Source organism: Gymnoscopelus microlampas (assembly GCF_963454915.1).
Source record: "Gymnoscopelus microlampas genome assembly, chromosome: 24".
Classification (NCBI taxonomy): Eukaryota; Metazoa; Chordata; class Actinopteri; order Myctophiformes; family Myctophidae; genus Gymnoscopelus; species Gymnoscopelus microlampas.
The window spans coordinates 19,258,809-19,268,808 of NC_139961.1; the positions used below are offsets into that span (position 1 = coordinate 19,258,809).

At 41.0% G+C, this 10,000-nt stretch overlaps 2 protein-coding genes across 13 annotated transcripts in view; both read left to right on the top strand.

Moving 5' to 3' along the window:
* The window catches only part of LOC311041106 (uncharacterized protein), a gene marked incomplete at its 5' end in the record, with an annotated part of 231,405 nt that overhangs the window by 165,272 nt on the left and 56,133 nt on the right, over positions 1 to 10,000 (top strand). The gene's annotated exons all lie outside the window — the stretch shown is intronic.
* LOC311041001 (uncharacterized protein) overlaps positions 1 to 10,000 on the top strand; it is a gene marked incomplete at both ends in the record, with an annotated part of 13,483 nt that overhangs the window by 1,487 nt on the left and 1,996 nt on the right. The window contains 3 exons of the mRNA XM_084051438.1: positions 1,470 to 1,643; positions 2,099 to 2,272; positions 3,057 to 3,103. Of these exons, the coding sequence (XP_083907564.1) occupies positions 1,470 to 1,643; positions 2,099 to 2,272; positions 3,057 to 3,103 (395 nt within the window). The remainder of the gene's footprint in view (positions 1 to 1,469; positions 1,644 to 2,098; positions 2,273 to 3,056; positions 3,104 to 10,000) is intronic.

The following is a 10,000-nucleotide window of genomic DNA, read 5'->3' on the forward strand; positions in this document are numbered from 1 at the left end:
ACAACTCGTGTTTTGTCTTTTTTAACCAACACAGTACAAAGTACTGGACACACAGATGACACACAGGTCATAGATGACTCAGGTCATAAACCTGGAAATACAGGAAAATAAACATTGTATTACCATATATTCATAGCATATATGATTCACAATTAAACAGCAGGTAATGTAGCACAGTCTATCACAGTAGAACCGAAATAGCAGAAAATGACTACAATACCCATGAGGCATTCTGAACCATGAGCCAACAACGCGTCGCCCCAGCTACCATTAAGTTACAGTGTCCAAGTTACAATACACAAAATACACCAAAATAATACTTTTCAATGGACTACTTGGGTAGCACTGATAATATTAACCACAGTAAGGTTCATAAAGTGTGTTGATGAAACGTTTACATTGTTGATTAAGTCACGATGACGACGTTAGCATTAGCGTTAGCCGCATGCTAGCGCCAAACGTCCGTTAGCTTAGCATCACGCTAACGGCTCATAGTAACTTGGTTTGGCTAATAAACATTAATCCCAACTAACACCAACACAGTAATGGATGTAAACATACACAGACATGCTTTGGACATTATTATCAGGTTGCATGTTGGTGGTATGGGGTTCGTTTGGTTTGGCCTCGTTTTCATAGACCTCGTTGCTTGTTTCTCTCGCGAAACCTGTGGCCATGTTTCCCATTGAACCCGGAAAAAAACCCTACGTCCGCTGCCACTACTGCTCCCGGTTTGGCTACAATGGGAAACATGGCCACAGGCTGACTAAATAAGCGATTTAAACGGGTAGTTTCGCTGGCGACCTAAAATATTATGCAGCCGACCAAACCTTAAACATCCGTGCGGTTTAGAATCTACCATTAGTTTTGGGATACGATGTATACAAAAGGGTAAACAGCGGAGCCTTGGCGGACGTTCGCCCGATCCTGGAAGAGAACGACATAGAACCGTTCTTTATGGAGCTAATGTGCATCGTGTGTGGGGAAACAAATCTGGAGTGTTTACTTTCCACAGCAGAGAGTGGGCGGGGTCTATGGTGTAGAGTCGGTGTTGCCATGTCCGCCGATTGTAAGCGCTTTAGGGCCAATGTTGGTGTTATAGGGTTCGTTTGGTTTGGCCTCGTTTTCATAGACCTCGCTGCTTGTTTCTCTCGCGAAACCTGGCACACAACGACGCATGCGCAGTTTGATCAAGAGTCCACCCTACCACCAACCACCACCAACCACCACCAACCACCACCGTGAGCTTACTAGAATTATAATAGGATTATTATTAGTAATAATTGTTTGTGTGTGTGTGTGTGTGTGTGTGTGTGTGTGTGTGTGTGTGTGTGTGTGTGTGTGTGTGTGTGTGTGTGTGTGTGTGTGTGTGTGTGTGTGTGTGTGTGTGTGTGTGTGTGTGTGTGTGTGTGTGTGTGTGTGTGTGTGTGTGTGTGTATGTGTGTACGCGTGTGTGTACGCATGTTTAGGTTGTCGGGGTGTCTAGTCACAGAGAAAGGCCTTTCTTCTCTGGTCTCAGCTCTGAAGTCTAACCCCTCCCATTTAAGAGAGTTGGACCTATGTAACAATGACATAGGAGATTCAGGAATAGATATTGTCTCTGCTGGATTGCGGAGTCCAGACTGTACACTGGAAACTCTGAGGTAAGTATTCCTGACACTGTGTTGAACAGGTGAATATTTAAAATAAGCATGTGAAGTTTATACTCTGAGAATAAGACAGAAACATTTTATTTGACAAAATAACGTGATATTTAATGCAAGACAATTTGCAAAACGTTTCACAATTTAAAATAAGCATGTGAAGTTTATACTCTGAGAAGAAGACAGAAACATTTTATTTGACAAAATAACTTTCTATATTTAATGCAAGACAATTTGCAAAACTTTTCACAATTTGCAAAACTTTTCACAATTTGCAAAACTTTTCACACACACACACACACACACACACACACACACACACACACACACACACACACACACACACACACTGTGTGTGTGTGTGTGTGTGTGTGTGTGTGTGTGTGTGTGTGTGTGTGTGTGCTTGTGTGTGCTTGTGTTCTTGTGTGTGTGTGCATTTGTGCACATGTTTGTAGGTTGTCAGGGTGTCTGGTCACAGAGAAAGGCTTTTCGTCTCTGGCCTCAGCTCTGAAGTCAAACCCCTCCCACTTGAGAGTGTTGGACATGACCTACAATCATCCAGGAGACGTAGGCGTGGCCCAGATGTCTGCTGTTATGAAGGATCCACACAGTAGACTGGACACTCTTAGGTATTATAGACTTGATCTGTGTGTGAATGTCCCCATCTCTTTGTGAATCTTTGATTCTGAACTGGCCTTTAGGCTGTCATTACAGTAAAGACCTGATCCTGTAATATAGAACATTATCAAGATTTGTTTGTCTCTCATGCTTATTATTTTCAATATAACTTATGATGAGATATTTTTCCGTGGGAGAATATTTACACCACTGAACTTATACAGCTGTGAGTTAATGAATGACTTTAAAAGAACATCAAAGCCACAGTATTTTTGTTAGAATTGTCTCACAGTTGTGGTAGATCCATTCTTAATACAATAATTAAATGTCCTCACATGAAATAAGTTCTAACTGATAAATAAGCACATTTCTTACAAAGCAGCGTAACATAGAATATTGCGTAAAAGTTAAAGCAATACATTTGATTAAAGGGATGGATGAGTATGGCTAGTGTACATCAAATGTGGCCTACTCCACAAAACCAGGAAGTAAGCAAACCATACAACCACACAACTCATTGAGGCACAAATGTAGCAACCTTTTAATACAGTAGGCCTATTCAAATCACATCATGTCAGTACACTGAACATTAGAGTCTAATGATTAGACGATATGAGCTTTCACCCATGGCCTTGATCACAATGTCCCAATGTGATCTACTCGGTTTAAATTAGGGAATCATTTTGTCTCTCATACTGTAATACTGCACTGTATTGTTTAATTGTGTAAATGCGTTCAAATGCATTGTTTCTATTGTAATGTGCAAGTCTGACTTTGTCCTTCATCCACCCCCAGTCTCGACCATGGTGCAGAATGCAGGCTGAAACCAGGCTTGAGAAAGTGTAAGTTTGTATTATTTTATAATCATGAAATCAAAGTAACACACATCCAGCTATTTATATGAACAGCTCACACACAAAACAGCATTCACTCATTGACATCATCCTACTCTGAATGAAAATGTTAACCATAACGTGTAGGCTCATACAGTTAATACTATAGAGGCCCTCAGCATTTGATTCCACTTTGGGGTTGTTGAATGTTGTGTTCGTGATATTTAGTGTTTTATGTTTGTTTTATTGTTTTTTACCCTAACAAAAAACAAAGCCACATATATAATTAAAAGCCAGTTACAGGCAAACAGAGTGGAATATCAAAACACTTTTTGCCACTCATTGTACCTAATTTTGATAGATTGGTAAAGGGGGGGGGGGTATGTTTGAGCAACACTGTTATTTGTCACATGTATGGCGCCCTCTATGGGTCTAAGTGAAATAGCTTTTTCCGTTGCACTGTGTAGAGGCCCCTCAATATGTGATTCACATGTGAAGTTGATCAGACGATGCAATCATGTAAAATAGGCCTTTCCCATAAACTTTTCCCATAAACTTGGAATCCAACCTATTGGTGTGTAATATCAGAAATCAATATGATTCTTGCTTATCACATGCTCCAGCCTATTTTGATAATATTGTGATTTTTGTGAGTTCTGGACAAAACCTGTAGGAGGAGTAGCAAAAAGTGTGTTCTGAAGAAAAACTGAAATGGTGTAAGATGTAGACAGGTGAAAGGTCAGGCAGAAATGTAAGGTGGGGGCAGGGCCATCCGCTCTCTACATATATTATAACTATGAGTTGCGCTAGTGACGTGAGATCTATGTTTGAGTCTTTTTTCTGAATGGTTGTGGCTTTGCAGGAAATAGCAGTGAATGACGCTTCAGTGAGCTCCATGCCCGTGCCTGTCTGCTACGCAGTGCATGTTCAAGTTTTACACATGTGGCTCATGTTTATACATGTCCCGACTGCTTTCTCATTTGAAATCTGGAAAATGACCAGGGAATCAGGTCTGGACATTGTCCGGTTTTGGCCTTTCATACAGTATGAAAGGCATGCAACAGGAGAATGTCCATTTTCAGATGCGTTCACACATGAAGGTAATAGTCTGATTTGATAAGGTGAGGGGCGGGGTCTGGGTTGTAGACGCACACATTAGCTACTCCCACTTAAATATAACGAGGGAGATGCAAGGATTTTACTTCCTTCCACAGAACATGACAGATACATTGAATTGCTTGACATGCGGTCTCCCGTTGATGAAGCCATAGAAAATATAAACGAAACATCTTTACTACCATAGTAGGCCTACTGTAGACAACGAGCCACAACCTTCTTTTCATAAAAACGAGCCATCCTCCGAGCTGGAAAAATAAGCTGTACAGATGTGTGCGTACTGTGCAGGGGAGTGCAGGTATTACTCATTGTCTAGTTGCAGTACTAAATAGACGTTTTATGTTTTGTTTTGCTTATGAGCCATTTCATGGAAGTTCGATTGGTGAATATTGCCAACTATAACGCTAATAAAAAGCAGAATGAAACTTGATTCTAGTTAAAAAGTGCCATCGACATGTCCACTCGCTTAATGTAAATTTACCGGACAATCATCGCATCATTTTTTAGTCGTTTTTGCCTCAATCGGACATTAACCCAACTTAAGTCAAGGGTCCAGCAAGTATGTTGCATGTCCGATTCTACTGAGCTGGAATGTTGCTCTAATGTTATACATACAGCCCCTCCGTTTAAAGTCTGGAAAACTTCAGTAATACAGTGTATGGAAGTGACTTGAAAGTGATTGTTACACTGACACACAAACTTTTTTCAATGTTTCAGCATGGCTGTTTACCCTCCCTGATAACACTTGTGTGGGCTTGAAATTGACCATAAAAACACTGGCACTGTTTTATATGGTAGATTGTTACCCATTATACACACACACTGCCATTATGATAATGTGTCAGTCGTCTTACCATTGAAGATTGTCAATGTAGGCTATTGCATCATCATGATATGGACTCCAGTGTTGACTCTTTGTTTTTGATAGTTTGTAAAAGTTCATAAAGACACATTTAGTATGACTTGACGTCCTCCCATCCACTCTGTTTTTTACATATGATCTGAAACAAGCATGAGCTGTGATTGGCCAGTCGTCGCTTTGACTGGCAGTTCTGCCTTGGTGTGACTTCTGTCTTTTTGGTAGGAAGGGGCGTCGCCTTCCTGAATTTAGCTAATCGCAAGAAGGTAGGGGCGGTGCTAGAATTATTAGCATATCTACAAGCTCACAACACATTGCAGCGTGACACGTTGTGAACTTGTAGGTCCTGAAGCACACAACAGTGTGTGTGACTGACGCAGTATGTAAGGGGCGGTCCCCAGGTGAAACGATCGATAAAGGGAATGTTCTCTTACGTGTTTGACGTTCCTACCTGTGCGACACTAGAGCTCTAATGCCTGTATGAGCCTCATTGTCTCCCCTATACATATTAATACAGTCAAGCCCCTAGCAGGGACCCCCCTGAGTCTATAAAGTTGTGGAAGGGTGTTTGTTATTGCTTACAAATTGAACTTTCAAATTTTGTGGGACATGGTAAGCTATATAGTTGTTTTAATTTATACTTCAGTTATACTTAGGCTATTTGAAAATAGCCGATCTACAAGCTCACAACACGACGCGTAGTGAGCTGTAGAACGGATGTCAAATTTAGAAAAACAGTAAAGTAAAAGTAAGTAAATAAAACAGATTATGTTTATCTTGCAGTCGCTTATTGCTACTTGAAGTAAAACTGGTAAATGGTCCGGCCGGCCTGGGAATCAAACCAGAGATTTGCTGTCAGGCATTAGAGCCCATGTGGTACACGTCCTAAACACCCACATTATATATATATTATTTTTAATTTTTTTTGGGGGGGTGCCGATATTGAAGTGATAAGGGCGTGTACCACATAGGTAGTGGTAAAGAGTAAATAGGTACATTTACATGAGTACTGTACTTGAGTACATATCTGAGGTATTTTTACTTTACTGGAGTAATTCCAATTTTCAATACTTTTACTTCTACTCCAGTGGTTCTCAACATTTTAAGGACACGACCCCCCACAATACTCATATTGGGGACCCCCCACCCTGACAAGCACTTGTCTTGGAGTTGTATAGTTGAGGCATTATATTTTGTTTATCTCTGTTACACAGATAAATATTGTGAAAATAGCGGATCTAAAAGCTCACGTGAGCTTGTAGATCTGCTATTTTCACGATATTTGCCTCTTACTTCATTGGCAATTTGGAGTTTTTGTTATTGTATAGTTTGTTGGTTACTTTTCTCGCAGTATCCTAATGGAAAATAGCAGATCTACAAGCTCGTAGCGCGGCACCGAGTGCCGCGCTACAAGCTTGTAGATGTGCTTGCAGATGAGCTTACAGATGTGCTATTTTTGAAAAATTGTGAATATTTGTGCAAATCTTTGAATATATATATTTATTCTTTAAAGCAAACATGTGTAACTCCAATCCTTGATCTGTGGATTCTACAAATGTCTTCTAAAAACAGTTTTCTGAAAAAACGTATGTTGCTACTGTTACTCAGTGGTGCTTAAAACCTTTTTCATGTCAAGGACCCCAAAATAATATGTATTTGGCCGCGGACCCCCATCTCAAAATATTTTGTTCCAGGGACCCCCCAGAAGCAAAGATTTGAGTAAAAAATGTTCCCTTTAAAAAATTTTTTTTTTAAATAGCGAATCTGCAAGTTCATAGCGCGGCGAGTGCCGCGCTATGAACTTGTATATCTGCTATTTTTTAATTGCGAAAGTATAAAATGTGGATAAAGTGGTTACACGGATGGGTTCCCGGTTTGAATGGGTTAAACTGTCACTTTATAAATGTGCAGATACCCTGTGTAGGCCTACAGTTATACATGTTTGTTTGTTTGTTTGTTTGTTTACTGTTGAGTGAGAAAACAATGTTGCACATTAAGCAAATCATCTGGGGAAAATTATCCCCACAATCCCCCCTGGGGGTCCCAACCCACAAGTTGAGAACCACTGTTCTACTCCACTACATCTCAGAGGCAAATATTGTATTTTTACTCCACTACAATTACCTGAAATGTTTAGTTACTTTGTAGATTTTGATTATTATTACAAAACATACATTAACCACTTTGGCTATTTGAAAATAGCCGATCTACAAGCTCACACCGCGTCGCATCAAGGATTTTTGTATAAACTCTATACATTTGAACCCTTGTACTTTTACTTTTGGTACTTTAAGTATAGTTTGATTCCAATACTTTTACTTTTAACAAAGTATTTCTACATTGCGGTGTTTATACTTTTACTTAAGTAAATCATGTGAGGACTCAACTTGTTTTTTGCAAGCTGATGTGTCCACCACTGAGTGGAATATCAAAACACTTTTTGACAATCATTGTCACATTGTAGCTCATTTAGTGTAGATTGTAGGCGGGGGTTCTGCAACACTCTTATTTGACACATGTATGGCGCCCTCTATGGGTCTAAGTGAAATAGCTTTTTCCACTGCACTGTGTAGAGGCCCCTCAATATGTGATAAAAGGAAAGGCCGCCGCCTTAAGTATATTTTGATGACAATACTTTTGTATTTTTACTCAAGTGAAACCTTTAATGTAGGCCTCTTGCTTGGAACAGAGTATGTTTTATCTTGTAGTAGCTTATTGCTACTTTTACTTAACTAGAACAAATATAATCTGAGTACCTCTTCCACCACTGGTAAATGGTCCGGCCGGCCTGGGAATTGAACCAGAGATTTCTTGTCAGGCATTAGAGCCCATGTGGTAAACGTCCTACGGTCCTAATCCGAGTGGTTAGGACATGTACATAGGTAGTGGTGGACAGTAACTAAGTACATTTACATGAGTACTGTACTTGAGTACATTTCTGAGGTATTTTTTACTTTACTGGAGTATTTCCAATTTTCAACTCTTTTACTTCTACTCCAGTGGTTCTCAACATTTTAAGGACGCGACCCCCCAAAATAATCATATTGGGGACCCCCCCACCCTGACAAGCACTTGTCTTGGAGTTGTAGGAGTTGAGGCATTACATTTTGTTTATCTCTGTTCCACAGATAAATATTGTGAAAGCAGCAGATCTAAAAGCTCACAATGCCTTCACGACGCGAGGCGTTGTGAACTTGTAGATCTGCTATTTTCACAATATTTGCCTCTTTCTTTGGTAAATTGGTAATGTGGAGTTTTTTTATAGTATAGTTTGTTGGTTACTTTTCACACAGTAGCCAAAGGTCTTTTTTCTTTTTTTCCCTCTTCATTTTAGAGTTATTAAAAGTCATTAACCCATTTAGACCGGGGAAAGAATCTGTGTCATTTTTAGATTTCTTTGGCTATTCAAAAATAGCAAATACTGTATACAAGCTAGTAGCGGGCACCGAGTGCCGCGCTACGGGCTTGTAGATTTGCTTTTTTTTTTTTAAACGAGAAAATATGTGCAAATCTTTGAATATATATATATATATTTTTTTTAAAGCAAACATTTGTAACTCATATCTTTGATCTGGGGATTCTACAAATGAAAAGTTTTCTGAAAAAAACTTACGTTGCTACTGTTACTCAGTGGTGCTTAAAACCTTTTTCATGTCAAGGACCCCCAAAATAATATGTATTTGGCCGTGGACCCCCATCTCAAAATATTTTGTTCCAGGGACCCCCCAGAAGCAAAGATTTTAGTAAAACATGTTTCCTTTAAAACCTTTTTTAGCGGTGCCAACCGCTCTATACGTGGCTTTGACTCCGTGTCCGTCCGTCGTATGAGCCTGGGATGAGCATGGCAAAGAAGAAACACATACAAACACACGCGCACACACAGACACACACACACGCACGTGGACACTGCCTATGTCATCTCTCCTCTCATTGCCCACACGTACCACTGGTTATCAAAGAGGTGTCCAGGGACCCCCAACGTATGTTATGTCCGAGCACGGGATGAGCACGGGATTTTAAACAGCTATAACTCCAGTTCGCAGCATGCCACCAACTCCACATTTGGTATGTGGACTTAGACCACCAATAGGGACGGGCATGAATTGCTGACGTTCTCAAAGAGGGGTCCAGGGACCCCCAGCGTCTGTTATGTCCCTCCGCCCGTATGAGCACGGGATGAGCACGGGAGTTTAAACAGCTACAACTCCACTTTGCAGCATGCCACCAACTCCAACTTTGCAATGTGGACTTAGACCACCAATAGGGACGAGCATGAATTGCTGAAGGTCTCAATGAGGGGTCCAGGGACCCCCTGCCCCCGTATGAGCACGGGATGAGCACGGGATTTTAAACTGCTATAACTCCAGTTTGCAGCATGCCACCAAGTCCACATTTGGTATGTGGACTTAGACCACCAATAGGCACAAGCATGCATTGATGACGTTATGAAAGAGGGGTCCAGGGACCCCCAGCGCCCGTATGAGCACGGGATGAGCACGGGATTTTACAGAGCTATAACTCCACTTTGCAGCATGCCAGCAAGTCCACATTTGGTATGTGGACTTAGACCACCAATAGGGACCAGCATGAATTGCTCAAGCCCCGCCCCCTCTGTCTTCCCATTGGCTGGCCTTCAAACAGCCATAACTCAAGTTCGCAGCATGCTATGGAGCACAAATTTTGTACATGGACTAAAGCCAGCAATAGGGACTAACTGTCATTACTTAAGCCCCGCCCCCTCTGTCTGCCCATTGGCTGGGCTTTAAACAGCCAGTTTGCAGCATGCTACCAAGCACAAATTTGGTAAGTGGACTCAGACCATCAATAGGGACGAACTGAAATGAGTTAAGGCCCGCCCCAAAGGCACCGCTTCCTTCACACAGGGTGTGATTTTTTCTAAAATAGCGGATCTACAAGTTCATTGCGCGGCA